Source organism: Mustela putorius, unplaced genomic scaffold (assembly GCF_011764305.1).
Source record: "Mustela putorius furo isolate JIRA1106 unplaced genomic scaffold, ASM1176430v1.1 tig00537335_pilon_pilon_pilon, whole genome shotgun sequence".
NCBI classification, from domain to species: domain Eukaryota; kingdom Metazoa; phylum Chordata; class Mammalia; order Carnivora; family Mustelidae; genus Mustela; species Mustela putorius.
The window spans coordinates 5,835,700-5,854,818 of record NW_025422457.1 but is presented as its reverse complement, the minus strand read 5'-3'; the positions used below and the strand labels follow the sequence as shown (position 1 = coordinate 5,854,818).

At 37.1% G+C, this 19,119-nt stretch overlaps 1 protein-coding gene across 3 annotated transcripts in view; it reads right to left on the bottom strand.

Annotated features, from left to right (window-relative positions):
- Window positions 1–19,119, bottom strand: part of HMCN1 (hemicentin 1) — a 485,682-nt gene that overhangs the window by 271,923 nt on the left and 194,640 nt on the right. For all 3 annotated transcript variants that reach the window (XM_004767964.3, XM_004767965.3, XM_013064227.2), the window contains exons 6-9: window positions 17,423–17,529; window positions 3,031–3,151; window positions 1,826–2,089; window positions 201–345 (exon numbers count right to left, since the gene is read on the bottom strand). In XM_004767964.3, the coding sequence (XP_004768021.1) occupies window positions 201–345; window positions 1,826–2,089; window positions 3,031–3,151; window positions 17,423–17,529 (637 nt within the window). The remainder of the gene's footprint in view (window positions 1–200; window positions 346–1,825; window positions 2,090–3,030; window positions 3,152–17,422; window positions 17,530–19,119) is intronic.

The window sequence follows — 19,119 nt, the reverse complement described above, 5'->3', positions numbered from 1 at the left end:
TATATTATTTTCTATTTTTCTCCATTACAACATAAGCTTCATGAGGGCAAAGACTTGGGTCTGTTTTGTTCACTGCTATATTCCAAGATGAGGGAACAAATGAGTGGGAATTTCCAATGAAAAAGCACATTAAAAGGTGTATCAATTTGTATTTAGATGTTTAAAGCTGTCTATAATTGCTAATAAAAACATGCACGCACTTTAAATACTGGTCTACTCCAAGCGTAACTCCATTTCTGACAAAGCTCAGGGTAAATGGTAAAAGACTCTCAACAGAGCAGGGAATTTGGCCTGGCTGCAGGTAGTATCCTGGGGTTTTCTTGGGCATTGTAACTCTGGGCGCATCTGGGAAGAAAAGAACACAGGCAACAAGATCACAATGACATTGTGTACTTCCTGCTAATCCGTTCAAAAGCTTCCTACTTCAATCATTCCAGTAAATCCTCTGCGTTCCAGTTAATCTAAATGACTAAAACCCACTTTAATGATCTTTCTTTGTTCAAACCTTATTAATTTTTTGATATCTCCATGGACCCCTTACTAAAGTATTCATTAAATCTAAGTCTCCATTTATTTTTAAGACACATTATTTTTTGGGCCACCAAGCTAGAAAAAAAAAGAAAAAGCTACCAAATTAGTTACCATACTTCATTATCTGTAGAACCTGTTTTTATTTCAAAAATGTAAATATATGAAAAGAACCCACATGCCTTAGAATTGAATGCAAAGGGTAGTTTTTGTCCCAAAATAATGGGAAAAGCTGATTTTTAAGAATCCAATAGAGGGGCACCTGGGTGGCTCAGTGGGTTAAGCCTCTGCATTCAGCTCAGGTCATGATCTTGGGGTCCTGGGATCGAGTCCCGCATCAGGCCCTCTGCTCAGCAGGGAGCCTGCTTCCCCTCCTCTCTCTCTGCCTGCCTCTCTGCCCATTCGTGATCTCTGTCTGTCAAATAAATAAATAAAATCTTAAAAAAAAAAAAAGAATCCAATAGATTTTGTAGTATTCAGTTTAGGGTGAAGACAACTAACTTTGAATAGTGTATATGAGGAAATACTGACAGTTCTATTTCACTGTTTGACAATGATTTAAGAACAGCTACACAGTTGTTTCTGAATTTCCCAAATTACAAACTTATGAATAAATGATAAACTGCTGTCCCTCAATCCAATACTACAATATTAATAACAATACAGATTTGTCTATCCACAGTTCTAGCTACAGTTCTAAATTTTGATCAGAGTTGCCATTAGCCTAGAGAAACAGCACAAATATAAAAATAGAAATGTTATCTCATGTCTCTAAATAATCCCTAATCTGTGATCTTATCTCTATATAATAACAAGTATATGAGTAACCTGGTTCACCAATTAACTAACTGCCAACTTAGTACATAAAGACAGAATCATCACCAGATGTGTACAAAGAATTATTGTTCACGAAGTAGGTTTCTGACAATCAATATAAACATTTAACCCATTTGGCCAATTTAGGTAGCTTGATCAAACATTACACATGTGTGCCAGACATTTTTTTTTTTTTTGAGGTGAGAGGAGTAAGAGCACCAGAATTTCCCAGTTTCCATTCTCACACGGAGTGAAGCAATCAGAATTTTCAGATCTGCAATCAGTAAGACATAATATGCAACTTTGGATGTGCTTTTTATGATCAAGAAAAATTCTGCTACTTAAATGTAGATGCCCATCAATTTGATAATCCAGTAATAATGTGAAGATATTATTTTTTTACATTAGAGTTCATCCTTTTAGGACCACATCACTCCCTGAAACTATTAACACTCCAGTGTTCAGTAACATGGTGTCTCACCTGGGATGATACTAGAGAAGGAAACACTTGATACTCTCTGGAAAAGATAATCATCCTTATCATAGCCTGTTATTTTGAGAAAGAAAGCTTCATTCGGTGGTATAAAGTCAGAAATATTCCACACGCCATAAGGTTTTCGGTCTGGGTAGTATTTAACAGGAATAGTCTTAAGAGAACTGCCTGAGGTACTCAGAAGTTCAAGACGATCTACTCTGGCTGGGATGGAAATTCCAGAAGTATTGAGCAGCACATACGTAGGTATTCCTACAGGAGAAAAGATTTGTTATTATTTATAAGTAACATGCAATGGAGGTTATATATATCAAATAAATTCTTGCATAATAATAACAGATAAGTATCATGAGTACTACAAACTCTCCTATAAATTGTGGCTTAATTACAGAATCTTTTTTACATAAATAGTGTATATTTACAGAAACTTTAGAAATCCTAATAATTATTTTTATCTATTTTAACAATATTTATACATGGAAAAACTAGAATTGTGAATACTGTGTTACATGATGTTTAATAACATGAATATTTATTTTTAAAGACTCACTCTTTGTATCTCTCTAGTAACTACAGCCATAAAATAAATAAACAATAAAAAAGGAAATTTGAAGAGTCACAGTAGGATTAAGCATTTTTTAGCTATAAAACTAAATGAATAGATCCTGCATGAATAAAATAAGAAGAACAGGTTTAAGAAGCAGCAGGAATTTTATCTTTGAATTCACAATAATACATGATGTCTTTTAATTTTTTAGCTATGTAGACACATAAAATCCACATTTTTTTACCTTAACAACACAGCAATTTATACATGTCAGTAAAAAGTCTCAAGACCTACATCAGTAGTTTTAAAGGTTCAGTAAGTTTAGGAATCCACTGCAGTGCTTGGTACAATGTGTATTCCTGTGTCCAACCTAATTCAGTTCTAATTTAGGAGAGCTGGCGTGGGTCCCGGGAATCTTAATTTTTAACAAGCTCTCTGAGTAATTTCAGTATCACTGGTCTTGGGACTAGACTTTGAGAAAAAAAAAAAAAAAGACTATGCCAAGAATACAATTATGTTTAAAGTACAAATGCTATGTTTCCCAATTTTGTTAAATACAACAGAATTATAAAATCACAGAGAGTTTGAGAAATATTTTGCGCTTGGGTATCTACTATGTCGATTTTGGTAGTATGTACATACAAACCTTGCACTGGTCTGCTGACTGTCTTTTTGAAGTCCAGGGTGGGCTTTCTCGAAAAACCAGCTCGGAAATCAATAGTACTAAGTCCAGTGATGCGAACAGAGTGCCTTCCACTGCTCGAAATCTGAAAAATGTTGAAAGACAAATCCCATCAGTTGATCCAGGTTACCAGTCACAATAAACACTAACCAGGATGGGAAACTATAGAGTGTTTAATTAGGACGGATGTCCAATAACTGAAGCTCTGATCTGGGTGTTCTAAACTTAACTAGGATTCTACACCTTAAGTGCAAGTTTTATAATACATATCCCAGAGGACTGCCCTAAAATAAAATTCAGTAATACACTGCAAGCCAATGTTAAAAGATACAGGTGTTCAGTCACCAGTGAATAGCCCTGGAGTTAATCTGTAAAAGCTCCACAAGGATACAAATCTTTGTTTTGTATACTCTGGTTTACATGGTAGATGTTTAGCAGTATCGATGAAATGAATGAATGACTAACTCTTCTCCCCTTACTATCCAGCTTTGATTCTGGAAAATATTTCCTTTTTATTTGCCTCTGGGAAGACACAGCCAGGGCAAGCACTCTTGACCACTCTCCAGATTTGAGCCAACCAGCATCCCCAGCTCAGTCAGCAGTGTACCTATCAAGGCACTAGGTGCTGGAGACACAAATGTGAGTACAACATGGTCCCTATCCTCTAAGAGCTCATGGCTTGTGAAGAAGACAGATGGAGAAATAGAAATCTTTAATATGATACAGTATTAGAAATACATAAAAGGAACAGATTAGACTATAGTTTGGCTCAAACCTCCTAAAGAGGATGATGGCTGGTACAGGAATTCAGTAAAGTGTCAGGATATAAAATCAATACACAGAAATCAGTTGCATTTTTTTTACATCAAAAACAAGACAGAAGAAAGAGAAATTAAGGAGTCAATCCCATTTAAAATTGCACCCAAAACCACAAGATACCTAGGAATAAACCTAACCAAAGAGGCAAAGCATCTATACTCAGAAAACTATAAGGTACTCATGAAAGAAAATGAGGAAGACACAAAGAAATGGAAAAATGTTCCATGCTCCTGGATTGGAAGAACAAACATTGTGAAAATGTCTATGGTACCCAAAGCATCTACACGTTTAATGCAATCCCTATCAAAATACCATCCATTTTTTTCAAAGAAATGGAACAAATAATCCTAAAATTTATATGGAACCAGAAAAGACCTAAAATAGCCAAAGAAATATTGAAAAAGAAAGCCAAAGTTGGTGGCATCACAATTCCGGATTTCAAGCTCTATTACAAAGTTGTCATCATCAAGACAGTATGGTACTGGCACAAGAACAGACACATAGATCAGTGAAACAGAATAGAGAGCCCAGAAATAGACCCTCAACTCTCTGGTCAACTAATCTTCAACAAAGAAGGAAGGAGTGTCCAACGGAAAAAGACAGCCTCTTCAATAAATGGTGCTGGAAAAATTGGACAGCCACATGCAGAACAATGAAATTGGACCATTTCCTCACACCACACATGAAAATAGACTCAAAATGGATGAAGAACCTCAATGTGAGAAAGGAATCCATCAAAATCCTTGAGGAGAACACAGGCAACAACCTCTTTGACCTCAGCCAAAGCAACTTCTTCCTAGAAACATCACCAAAGGCAAGGGAAGCAAGGACAAAAATGAACTATTGGTACTTCATCAAGATCAAAAGCTTTTGCACAGCAAAGGAAACAGTTAACAAAACCAAAATGGGTTTTGGTTTTGATGGGAGAAGATATTTGCAAACAACATATCAGATAAAGGACTAGTATCCAAAATCTATAAAGAGCTTAGCAAACTCAACACCCAAAGAACAAATAATCCAATCAAGAAATGGGCAGAGGACATGAACAGACATTTCTGCAAAGAAGACATCCAGATAGCCAGATGACACATGAAAAAGTGCTCCACATCACTCGGCAACAGGGAAATACAAAGCAAAACCACAATGAGATACCACCTCACACCAGTCAGAATGGCTAAAATTTACAGGTCAGGAAATGACAGATGCTGGTGAGGATGCGGAGAAAGGGGAACCCTCCTATACTGTTGGTGGGAATGCAAGCTGATGCAGCCACTCTGGAAAACAGCATGGAGGTTCCTCAAAAAGTTGAAAATAGAGCTACCTTATGCCCCAGCAATTGCACTACTGGGTATTTACCCTAAAGATACAAACGTAGTGATCCGAAGGGGCACATGCACCCGAATGTTTATAGCAGCAATGTCTACAATAACCAACTATGGAAAGAACCTAGCTGTCCATCAACAGATGAATGGATAAAGAAGATTTGGCATATACATACAATGGAATACTCTGCAGCCATCAAAAGAAATGAAATCTTGCTATTTGTTAAAACGTGGATGAAACTAGAGGGTATTATGTTGAGTGAAATAAATCAATTGGAGAAAGGCAACTATCATATGATCTCCCTGATATGAGGAAGTAGAGATGCAACATAGGGGGTTGGGGGGTAGGAAAAGAATAAATGAAACAAGATAGGATCGGGAGGGAGACAAACCATAAGACACTCTTAATCTCACAAAACAAACTGAGGGTGACTGGGGGGAGGGGTGTAGGGAGTGGGTGGTGGAGTTATGGACATTGGGGAGGGTATGTGATATGGTGAGTGCTATGAAGTGTGTACACCTGGCAATTCACAGACCCATACCCCTGGGGCTAATAATACATTACATGTTTATAAAAAAAATTTAAAAATTTTAAAAAAGAGGATGATGGCTAAATTAAATATTGAATGATAACTCAGCACTGAAGTGACTCCCATGTGTAAAAATCATATGTAATTTGGATGAGAACGACAGGATAAACATTAATGTTTATAGGGTACTTCCTGTATGTCCAGACTCTTTAAATACATTGGATTATTTAATTTTCATCACAATCTTATCTGATATATATCGTCATTATCATCATCACACAGATAAGGAGGGGGGGCACCGAGACTTTAAGTAGTTTCCCAGGTTCACAAGGCATTCTAACTATAGAAGCGGGGTTTTAATGGAAAGGTCAGGTTCCAGGGTCTTCCCCACAGTGCTGCATTGTCTTCCAAGGGCAAGATAAGTCAGAGTTAGCCTCCATCTCAGTATCTTTCAACCTACGATCTGAGGAACACCTATCTATAGCTACACAAAATCACTCAGGTTGTTTCTTGAAAATGCAGACTTCTGGGCTCCAGTCCAGATTTACTGGATCAGAATCTTTGGTGAGTGGAGACTAGGAATCTACATTTCAAAAATCCACCCAACATTTATGAATAAGAGTTCACCATTATTTTTTTTACATTGATTATCAAGATTCTCAAGATAAAATGACCACATGATAGTAGCATTGATAGAATGTACTAGAAATATATGTGCCTATATTATACATAACCATACAAAAAATTTTAATCTGGTGAGCAGCTAGATTAAGCCCACACCATGATTAAAAACATGCCATCCCCAGGGGTCTGCAAACTACAAAGCCTTCCTGAAATCACTGTGGTTCCTTGTTATTTAGCAACAAGGAGAGGAAAGATGAGAAGATATGTCCCTTTTGCTATCATATTTTTTTGTCATTGAGCAAGACCTGCAAAATCCCCAAAAGAAAAAAAAAGTGAAAGAAAAGAAAAAACCTACATCTCCATAAAAACAGGTTTGTTGTATTCTCAGTATAAAGGACGCTGCTAATGACTACAGCTCACTTTCCTAAGGGTTAAAAAGACTGTATATTTAAGTGTGGGGGTCTCAGTACCACCACTTACTCTATTATCTCTAAAGGAAAATATGTCATGAATTCCATATAATAAAGCAAAAATATGTATCTCTATATTATATCTATATATTATATATATAATATATAATATATATAATATACATAACTTATATCTCAGTGAGAAAATTAGAAATTACCCATGCTTGAAAATACAGCATCTTCCATTACTAAACAATACATTAAAAATAAAGCAGAGTTGATGAATAGGGAGCTTCCTTATAACCACTATAGACTTAGTGTAAAATAAATTAATTTTCATCCTTAAAATACACTATTTAACAAAGTATGCTGAAATAAGAATGTGGGTTTCCTATTCTCTGAGCAATGACAAAAATATGAAGGATAATAAGTTAACAAAATATTTTAACTTCATGTTTCTATATTATATGATAAATAGTAGGAATATCTGCATAGAATTTAAAAGGCTTTGTAAATAAAAGATACTTTCAAATAAGTCAGTTTTCATGCAAAATTATATCCAACTGGGAGCAAAGGATATCACAAATAAATCAAAATTATGGTTTAAAAATAATAAAGGGAAGAGATTTAAACTAAGTTAAAAAAGACCTCTGGCACTCATGTATGCATTTATCATTCTTTAATCATTCTCTTAAAATAATTACAATAATATTTGATAATATTGTGGGAACACCAACATCACATTAAAATGTCTTTATAAGAAAGTGCCATAGGAGCACCTGGGTGGCTCAGTCAGTTGAGCAGCTGACTCTTGACTTCAGCTCAGGGTCTTGGGATCAGTTCCATGTGAGACTCTGCACTGAGTGTGGAGTCTGCTTCTTTCCCTTTCCCTCTGCCTCTGCCCCTTCCCCCAACTCATGTGTTCTCTTTCCCTAAAATAAATAAACATATCTTAAGAAAAAAGTACCATAGTTTACTTGATAATTTAAGTCTGTTTTCTTAAGATAAACTATTATTTTAGTCTGTTTCTTAGCTGAGCTCCCTTTTTCAAATATTAGTGTTAATAAGAACAAAAGGTCCTTGGGGCACCTGAGTGGCTCAGTGGGTTAAGCCTCTGCCTTCAGCTCAGGTCACGATCTCGGGGTCCTGGGATCGAGCCCTGCGTCGGGCTCTCTGCTCAGCAGGGAGCCTGCTTCCCCCTCTCTCTGTGCCTGCCTCTCTGCCTACCTGTGATCTCTCTCTCTGTGTCAAATAAATCTTTAAAAAAAAGAAGAACAAAAGGTCCTATGTATGATGATGGTAAGATGAACCAGGAAAAGGACAAAGAGAAAGAAAGAAATACTAACATATAAAAAATGCGTACTGTAAAACAGTGTAAGTAATCACTTTTGGTCTTTACAAAAACCCTGTACAGGAGTATGTTATCCTAATTTCACAGATCAGAGAGATTAAGTAATTTGCTCAAAGTCATAAATACAGCAGGGGGCAGAGATGTGATATGAACTCAGTGAGGCTCCAGAAACCAACATTTATAGGCACCCCATGCATTTCTCATGTCTATCTTAATGGATTTGATTATGCTGGTTTTAGAGATTACACTAAAATAGTATTGTGAAACTTCCAAGACAATTCAGAGGAGAGAAGCAGAGGCATATGAGAGAAAAGAAGGAAGGGATGGAAAGAGCAGAAGGGGACAAGTTGCTTCAAGACAGAACACCAAACCTACATACAGTTAAACCTGCTAAATTCACAAAAGTCTTGTTATTAATGGATTTCCTGGGATATTTTTTAATGAAGCTGAACTTTGCCCTGCATCAAAGTACAGAAGTTATAATGAACATACAAAGCTTTCAGGAAACTCCAGAAATATTGGGAGAAGGCTCTGGATTCTCACATGTTATGGACACAAGAGGATTGGAGGAACAATAATCATATGAAGGTCTTGGAGCAACAAAGAATATTCAGCTAATTCGTAACTGAGTCTGGGAGGCAGTCCAGCTGCATATTCTTTCTTTTTTTTCCCCCCTCCAAATTATTTTAGCTATTTTAGTGTCATTTTTCTTTATGTATAATAAAATTAGTAAGACCACAATTACTGATTTAATATTTTTCTATTCGGTCTTTAAATCATGTAGATTTAGATCATGTGAGTTATTTGAATTTGACTCCAAAAAGCATCTATCTACCACAGAATATCTTGAAGTATCATTTCTGCACAGAACCACCCTAACCTCATTGCTTCTGCAGTTAAGAAGAAGGAGATCTAGGGGCGCCTGGGTTGCTCAGTGGGTTAAGCCTCTGTCTTCAGCTCAGGTCATGATCTCAAAGTCCTGGGGTCAAGCCCCACATTGGCTTCCCTGCTCAGTAGGGAGCCTGCTCCCCCCCCCTGCCTGCCTACTTGTGATTTCTCTCTCTCTGCCAAATAAATAAGATCTTTTAAAATAAAAAGAAGAGGGAAATCTAGAAACAGCATGATAGCTCCAACCTTAACAAAAACATTTCTAGACACTAGACACCAAACAGGATTTGTATGGGCTAGAACCTCTGAGTGTCTTTCATACAGTTTTTCATACAGAGGGTTTTTCTGAGAGTATTTCATAAAGCATATTTACTCATACAATTTTTAAGTTCATAAAGATTATGAACTTTATTCTGAATTAAAGTAAATTACTCTCTGAATTCAAAGTCATGAATTCAAAATTACTCTGAATTCATTAATGCTCTGAATTGTAAATGTCATGTTTGTTAAGTCATGGAAGGGTCTGAGTCAGGAATACACAGGCTGCTTGCAGTGTGAGCAGAGCAGAGGCAAAGATAAAATTATATTTGTTATTTACTGGCATCCTAAAGGTGGTCAACAAGTAGCCTTGATCCACAAAGGAGTAAGAGAAAAGAAGGAGCAGAGTAGACCAGCGTCTAGGTTTCTGGACTGGAGTCTGTGAGCAGTTAAAAAGGACAGAGTGAAGTACCATGGAGAGCTCCAGGAAACATTAGTTACTCTTCTGCTGTCTTCCTGGTCAGCTCTATTGCACATGGATCTACTTCTTAGTTTAAGCATAAAGGCCTATTAAGTACCTCTCTATACTGAAAGTCCATTAAGGCAGTAACTATATCATATTCATCATCTATGAAATATTACTCAATAGGTACTTAATAAGTGTAGGTTTAACAAATGATATTAAAGCCATCTAAATGCCTAATGTTGGTAATTTTCCTTAGATTCCTTAAGTACTAGTGAATGCCAGATTCATCAAGAATCTTGAATTTTTCTAGGAGCATTGTGTTAAGTATGTTCGCACATTATTTCATGTAATCCTACTGCATCCAAAGATGACTTTATAGCACCACAAAGAAATTGAGGATTGCAGAAAGGGAGATGGATGGGGGCATGGGGTAACTGGGTATGGGCATTAAGGAGGGCCCGTGATGTGATGAGCACTGGGTATTATACACAGCCAATGAATCATTGAACATTACATCAAAAATTGTGTATTTGCTAATTGAATTTAAAGGTTTTTAAAAAAAGACAGAGAAAATAAACTGATGTTCAAATAAATGATAACTTGCCTAGGTTTAGATAGCAAGTTCAATGGCAACCATTCCAAGTTCAGTGTTCTTTCCGTAGGACCTAAGTCTATGCACAGCATTTTAGGATAATAATCTCTGGGCTGATCTGGGTATATGGGTAGCAGACAATAATACCCTTCACCTATTCATTTACCATTGTTACATTTCTTTCTTTTTTTTTTTTAATTTTATTTATTTATTTGACAGACAGAGATCACAAGTAGGCAGAGAAGCAGGCAGAGAGACAAGGGGAAGCAGGCTCCCTGCTGAGCAGAGAGCCGGATGCTGGGCTCCATCCCAGGACCCTGGGATCATGACCTGAGCTGAAGGCAGAGGCTTTAACCCACTGAGCCACCCAGGCGCCCCTACCATTGTTACATAGTTCTAAATATGCTTTCCCTTAGGACAGGTTAGTGGTGTATTAGTAAACTGCTTTCTGAGGCGGGGAGAAGCCTTAAGTTTTGGCATTTGCTGGTGTAAATAATACCACCAAGGCTGATTTCAAGTTTTCCACATGACATTACTGAATACAGAGGTAGGAATGAAAAGTGTGTAATTTCCTCTATGGGCCATTACAAGCTAGATCCAGTATATCGCTAGGCCATGAAAATAGGGAGTAAAGTATGTCTACCATTCACAGAGATGTCGTGTCATCCCAGAAGTGACACAACTCCCTTTTTCTAAAAATTCAATGCACATCCTCCAGTCTTTTCCCTCATTATAATAACTGAAGAGGCCAAATGTTCTAAATTATTGTGGAGCCTCCATCAGCTTGGATTCCCAAGCGACTGTGTAAAGTAGAGCATCTTGTCAACACCCAAAGGGCATGTAACATTAGTAAGGAATTACTGTCTTGTATTAAGGAATTACTGTCTTGTGAGAATTCCTCCTACTTACTACTAAATGTGAAACCTGTCCTATTATAAGTTGAATTAAAATCTGATTGATAGAGCTGGCTTTGCTTTTTCTTTCCTAAAGAGTTTCAATGTTATATTTAAAAAAAAAAAAAAGCCCAAAGTAGAGGGGGAAAGTCACATATAATTTGCATTAATGAAAGTATAAAAATAATTTTCAATTTACACATATTCAAGAGTATAAGAAAAACTAATTATACCATTAATGTATTAGTAAGTAGGTATTATTTTTCCCATTTTTCTCAGACTCATGAAATAAGGTAATTTCATTAAGGTCAAAAAATATTAAGTAGTGGATCTTAAATTTAAAAAGATGCCCTATGACCCTGCAGTTGCACTACTGGGTATTTACCCCAAAGATACTGATGTAGTGTAAAGAAGGGCCATCTGTTCATAGCAGCAATGGCCACAGTCGCCAAACTGTGGAAAGAACCAAGATGCCCCTCAATGGACGAATGGATAAAGAAGATATGGTCCATATATACAATGGAGTATTATGCCTTCATCAGAAAGGATGAATGCCCAACTTTTGTATCAACATGGATAGGAGTAGAAGAGATTATGCTGAGTGAAATCAGTCAAGCAGAGAAAGTCAAGTATCATATGGTTTCATTTACTTGTGGAGCATAAGGAATAACATGGTGGACACTGGGAGATGGAGAGAAGTGAGTTGGGGGAAATCGGAGGGGGAGACGAACCATGAGAGACTGTGGACTCTGAGAAACAAACTGAAGGTTTTGGAGGGGAGAGGGGTAGGGGGTTGGGTGAGCCTGGTGGTGGGTATTAAGGAGGGCACATATTGCATGGAGCACTGGGTATGGTGCATTAACAATGAATTCTGGAACACTGAAAAAGAAATAAAATAAAATAATAAAAAAAGATGCCCAACTCTTTTCGAAGTATTTGTTCCTGAAGGGCATACTGTTCTTCAGAAATTAAAGAAATATTGTGGTTTCAAATATTTACTGAGAACCTACTATGGACTAAGTATCATGCCAGCCACAAAACATAATAATGTTAGCTAGATTTAAATACCATCATTTTATTAAGCATTGTATTTTTAAAGAAATGTGATACAGGGAGAGAAATGTACCCAAAGCACAGAATAAATTCTATTTCAATATATACATATAGATAAACATATGCATTTATATATAACACAAGTGTATAGATTTTTTTTTAAGATTTTTATTTATTTATTTAACAGACAGAGATCACAAGTAGGCAGAGAAGCAGGCAGAGAGAGAGGAGGAAGCAGGCTTCCAGCTGAGCAGAGAGCCCGATGAGGGCTTCGATCCCAGGACCCTGGGATCATGACCTGAGCCAAAGGCAGAGGCTTTAACCCACTGAGCCACCCAGGCGCCCTATAGATTTCTTTTTTAAAGGAAACATTCCATTTGGTTGATAACCTGATATCAGCACACTAAAATAACTGGGAAATTTTCCAGGAAAAATCCACTATAAAGCATTCCATTGACCCAAAACATCTGAATTAAGGATGTATCTAATTCTTTTAAATAACACACCTGGTATAGTCTTCATGCTTATTTAAGAGTCACCAGGTGAGAATAATTGGAGGCATAATAATCTTTTTGTGTGGTCCATTGTAGACTTGAATTTTTTAAAATTATGATTCCTAAACAAATTTATGCCACTTGAGTATGATTTCCAAAATATTCTTATCTTTAGAAAACCCATTAGTAGTCTCTGGCAACCAGCATAGCCATCTGAAACCAGAATATTTTCTATTAGTCTCAGAATCCCAATATGATCATGTGGTTGCATACACATCTTTCTCTACATGGAAGGTTATCTAAGGACAATTTATCCAAATTTACTTAACAGAAATGTGACCCAGGGGATGTGTTAGATTCCATGATCACACTGATAATCCTGGACTAATAGAAGCAATTTGTACCATGTAAAAACCCAAGGGTGCTGACAATTATTTGATGTCTTTGTAGGAAGTGTCCCTGAAGGAACAGACGACAAAATTTGGCCCGAGAGTTTCTGTGGTTATATTCAAATATTCTATATATAGATACAGCTCCCTGAATGGAAAATCTGTATTGCTCAGAAATAATATCCAGGATTTGGAGATTCCCTACAATGGAAATTTAGGGACATAAGATGACTTTCCCTTTTGTTTTTAATAAAACTTTACATTCTAACTTTCCTCTTTTTAACAGGTTTTCACCAGCATCAGAGGTGTCTGCAGCAGACACCCGAGTCATTTATACGACCTATATGGAGGAGTTGAGTCATTGTCTCTGTTTGGTAAGAGTGCCCTAATAAGTCACAGGAATGTAATCACCAAGGCTTTAAAGGAAAACTACAGAGGAAAAGAAACTACCACTGTCATAGCATTTTATTTTATTTTTGATTTATTTACTTTTCGTTTTATTATATTATATTATATTATATTATATTATATTATATATTATATTAAATCACAGACAAATTAAGGTGTTCCATACTAGCACATCAACTAGAGGCTAAAATCAACTCCTCAGCCTGTTTCCTTGGATATCATCAGAATAAATGTGTTAGGTTTTATTCGTGAATATTTATACAGTTCATTTCCAGGCATTGTGGCATATGCCAGTGATAAAATATGGTCTAGAGTAAAATAGAAAGAGAAAATCTGTACAGAAATCATGGGGTGCTTGGGTGACTCAGTCAGTTAAGTGGTGATTTCCTCTCAAGTCATGATCTCATGAGTCATGGAGCTGAGCACCTCTCTGGGCTCCTTGCTCAGTACAGTCTGCTTGAGTACACAGTCTCCCTCTGCCCGGAGGGGGAGCCCTGCTGGTGTTCTCTCTTGTTCTCTGGCTCTAGTCTCTCGAATAAATAAATCAATAAATATTTAACAAAATATTTAAGGGGGAAAATCATCAAAGAGCGAGGTGCAGAAAAATTGCATTAGAAAGCCAGAGGGAAAAGGAGAGCCTTTCAGATGGAAAAAGCCAGAAAAGGCTTGATAAAAGTGTTGTCATTTGCTGTGGAAGTTGTAAGTCAGACAGAAAGCAAGGGCATTCTAGGAAAAGGAGCAACATAAGAGAAATCATGGGGCAAGAGAATGTGGTAGGAGATGGGGAGAGGGACAGTATAAAGTTATATTTGACTAGAGCATAAAGGCTAGTGATGGTCAGGAGCTAGCAGGATTGGTTGAGGCTCGTTGGTTGCCTTTGAATACCATGCTAAGGTCAAATAATAGACTGATTGTTCTCCGTACTTGGGATTAAAAACTGCTTTGTGAAATAATCAAAAAGCCATTATTAATTCTACTAATAGAGCAGACATTTTCCAGGTAGCAGAGTGCATGGGAGATAACACCAGGGATATACTATCTAATCTCAGACCTTTCTCTTCTGGAGAAAGTGCACATGTAAAACATTATCACTCATTAGCCATCTGAAAGGGAGAGCCAAAGTCAGCAGTGGTATTTGTATCAGTAGGTTCAGCTCAATTTCCTTTGCATCAACCTGACATATTATTTTGGCATTTCGTTTAGGAGCAAAATAAGCTTATTATCTTTAAAATCCATTGTAATGTGTGTCCTTTGTTCAGCTGCCACTAATTGTACTCTAGAAATGGGGTAACGGCAAAACCAGAGGCTTTTGGGGTGAGAACTAGATATGAATTTAAGATAATATGATAATAGATACTGTGTCCTTTTATTGTTTTCTTAATTATAGGAGACTGAGCTTAGAGACTTGTCTAAACAGAGTCCCCATCACCTCATCCCCTTAGCATCTCCCTCCTCACTCACAGAGTAATCCTCAGTGCTTCTCTGTTCTTAATTATCAATTAAAAGGTGCTTAGTGCCCATTAAATACTGGGGAACAAGGCCCAGGGCAGAAACACCATAAATGTTTATTGAATGGATGACTGAATGGGTAGGTGTGTTAGGCACGAGCTAAAACCACAGCCATGCAATATTCCTATTCTTCTAAGCAAGAGTTTTACTAGAAGAAATACCACTGGTAGCAATCCAAATCACCTGTAGATGTGGTTCAAATACTTTGCAATAAATTGCCAATAATGCAAAAGAAATGTCGTCACTTGTACATATTTCACAATCAATAACCAATGTCTTAATCAGAAAGTAAGAACAAGTTGCCTCAGTGAACCTGCTAGCTCAAGACACTGCGGACTTAGGTCATGCTTAAAGTATTTGAGGAAAAAAGAGACTCAGAACCTTCTATTCTCTTTCCAACTGTGGTCACAAAAAGTCAGACTCAACACTAGTCATACTGTGGGCAAGTTGGTTGAAATAACCATAACATCAAATTTGGCCATTTTTATTTAAAACAGAGCAGTAAAGTCTTCATCATTGTCAATCTACTGCACCTAGTAAATACTGAGTAACTAGTATTGGCAGGGAGCTGGGTGAGTAAAACAGGCAGATGAACCGTTATATTTCACTTTCACTATATTTTCACTTATACTCTTACCCCATAATATCCACCTTCCAAAACATCCATAATACAGTTTCTACTTTTCCTACAAGGCTGAGAGTTCTGAGAATAAAGAACCGATATTCTAGGGCTTGAATGGAGTTACGGTGGAAACTTTCATTAAGTTGGGAAAGTTAATACAGGCATTGTTTTAAAAAGGAAAAAGCAAAAAAAACTGGCATTCAGTGTGGTGCATAAACAATGCATTCTGGAACACTGAAAAGAAATTAAAACATAAATTTAAAAAAAAACTGGCATTAAAAAATGGTGCCTCAACTTGCTATGGTGTAAAATGCACTTTGACAACAGCTCTACCCCTTCAACCAGGAGTCCATGAATTCACTTTTTTTTTTTTTTTTAAATGTAGGGAAGCTGAGATAGCAAGAGTAAATGATGCAAAGGGTATCTTCATTTGAGTTATCCCAGAAGGATTCTAGAGCACGTTGTTTATTTTGGAGGTACAAAGGATGCTAATAGGAAGAGGAGAAATGATACAGGAAAAGAAATGCATCCTCAAAAGTGTGCTTTTAACCCTGCTCCCATGCGGACAACAGGAGCTTATTCCTGCAGAGACTGAAAACTGTTCCTGAGGGGTCTCATTCTCTGGCTGAACAGCCTTCTTCTGTTCTGGGGGAAAGAAAAAAATCCTCCTGGGCACAGTAATGCAGATACGGGAGTTGGAAGTAGGCCAGAGCACACTGAAAACCCTGGGAAATATGGACAAGTCACTCAAATATCCACTCCAGTAGGTCCCATGTACCACTTGCAGCAGAACTGGATTTCAGCATGTCGTATCCTGAATTCTGGGTGTATGTTCTCTCCTTCATATCACCCTAACACAAGGCTTACAGTGAACATACACTACTGAGTGTATTTTAGGATCCAAATACCAGTTGGTGTTAAAATAAACTAGGAATGCAGATCCACCAAATAACCATAGCCAACAGAACTTGAGTGCTTCCTTTGTAATGGGAACTATGCTACTAAGTATTTCATTTGTAGATCTTAATTTTATTCTCAGCACAATTCTACCAAGTAAAGAACTATCACTGCCATCTCTACATTGTGAGGAGGAACGCAAGGCACAGAGAACTTAACAGTCTTGAGGAAATGTGGCTTTTAATAGGCAGGGCTGAGAATCCAACCCAGGTAGCCCTGTACTAGAGTCGATGCCCCTAACCATTATTCTCTAAAGGCTCTATCTCTTTCTGTTCTGGAGGTAGGAATGTATAATAAAATCAATCTCCAGGTCCAATCATCAGAAAACTACCTGAGAAATTTAAATGCACTCTGCAGGGGCGCCTGGGTGGCTCAGTGGGTTAAGGCTTCTGCCTTAGGCTCAGGTCATCATCTCAGGGTCCTGGGATCAAGCCCTGCATCGGGCTCTCTGCTCAGCAGGGAGCCTGCTTCCCTTCCTCTCTCTCTGCCTGCCTCTCTGCCTACTTGTGATCTCTGTCTGTCAAATAAATAAATATAATCTTTAAAAAAAAATGCACTCTGCAGTGACATCAATGCATTTCATGGCCACTAAAACTTAATACTACCAAATTCAAGGGATCAAAACACCTTTACAAATGCACTATATATACTGCTCTTTAGTAAAAGCTTTCTCCATGATTGCAAGGGAAGATATATACATAAACTTGTATACACTTTATAAAACATGCCAACAACAAAGTAAAATACACAGACTTTGTAAGATAATCGTACCTTCACTGTCCACATTCCAGCCTCTGGCTCTTTAACATTCACCACCTTGGCAGAGTTATGGATATTTAATAACTCGTTCAGGCCAAATCCCTTTTTTATCAGCTTCCCTAAAAGACATAAAGGTAACAAGTACAATCTTTATTTCAGCTATGTGTGTTAGCTGTATACATTTCTAATATAAGTTACCTGATGGACATTTGTGCCTTTAGCTCAAAACATTATTTAAATCTAAAATAGGTTTAATTTCTGGTTTCTGGATATTGACACTGGAGTATCAGATTCCCATTTGCCATGTGGATTTGGTCTAAAAATAAGAATAATAATTGACAGAATAATCATTTTGCCAAAGCCAAATTAGATAACAATTATTATGGCTACTGAGAAGTTAGGTGCTGTCACTAGAGACATTCTAATTTAATAGATGGCAAGAACAGTAAACCAGAATAAATGTCTTTTTGGAGATCACTCAAGGTATTACTAACATGAGAGCCTTGGGCCTTTTTGTGCACAAAGCACAGAATGTTAAGCTGTTTTCCAGCGAGCACAGGAGAAGGCTTTTATTGTCATATTTAAAGGAGGCAGTGGAAGGAAGTAGCATGATACCATCTCCTACTGACCTGAGATTTATCTCAAGTATCTAATAGTTGGAACCTAGAGAAGAGGAAAAGCAAATTTGGAAGTAAGCCATAGTTTAGTTATTGACTTCACTCTTGGCTCTCCTATGGACTACTTCTACAGTTAAAATACTAATCAATTATAAGAATCCCTTGTTTGGGGGCACCTGGGTGGCTCAGTGGGTTAAGCCGCTGCCTTCGGCTCAGGTCATGATCTCAGGGTCCTGGGATCAAGTCCCGCATCGGGCTCTCTGCTCAGCAGGGAGCCTGCTTCCCTCTCTCTCTCTGCCTGCCTCTCAGTCTACTTGTGATTTCTGTCAAATAAATAAATAAAATATTAAAAAAAAAAAAAGAATCCCATGTTTGCATCAAAAGTTTTACAGTCACATAACTTTTAAAATATCAGTGTCAATGTCAATGACTTTTTTAAGTAGTAGAACCATCATGTAATGGATATGGGCATTTTTAATTATCCAGATTGTGAAAACCACAACTCTTTCCTGGGTAGCATGGATATTAGAAGGGAATGCTACCTCTATGGACAAATTCATTTATTTGGCTAAACCTGGAAGAGTCTTGAAAGATAGGTTTTGCTTGTTTTGCACATTACAATTTGATTGGTAGTATGAATGCCTTAAAGACAATTTCCTTGGCTGTATTCTTTTAGGGATTAGCTATTCTCTAAGATTCAGACCGAATAAATAAGAAAGCTAGTTACCCTCTTTCTATGTATAAATCCTCACAGATAGGTTAAAAAAAAAGTAACACACTAAAACCACAATGGAAATAATAATACTTTGCAAACATCAACAGATAAGAAAAATATTTCTAAATGCAACCAGTAGGGAAATTAGGTTTTTATCTTTACTAGATTACTTTTCAATGTAAGTCTTATTATAATATTAACTAGTAATGAAATCGGGCCAATTCTTAGGTTTGTAACATGTAATTGGAAAAACAGTAAATTTTTTTTTAACAGCAAATTTTTAAAAAAGATTTTATTTATTTATTTGACAGAGAAAAAGAGAGAGACCAAGCATGAGTAGTGGCAGGCAGAGGGAAAGGGAGAAGCAGGCTCCCCAC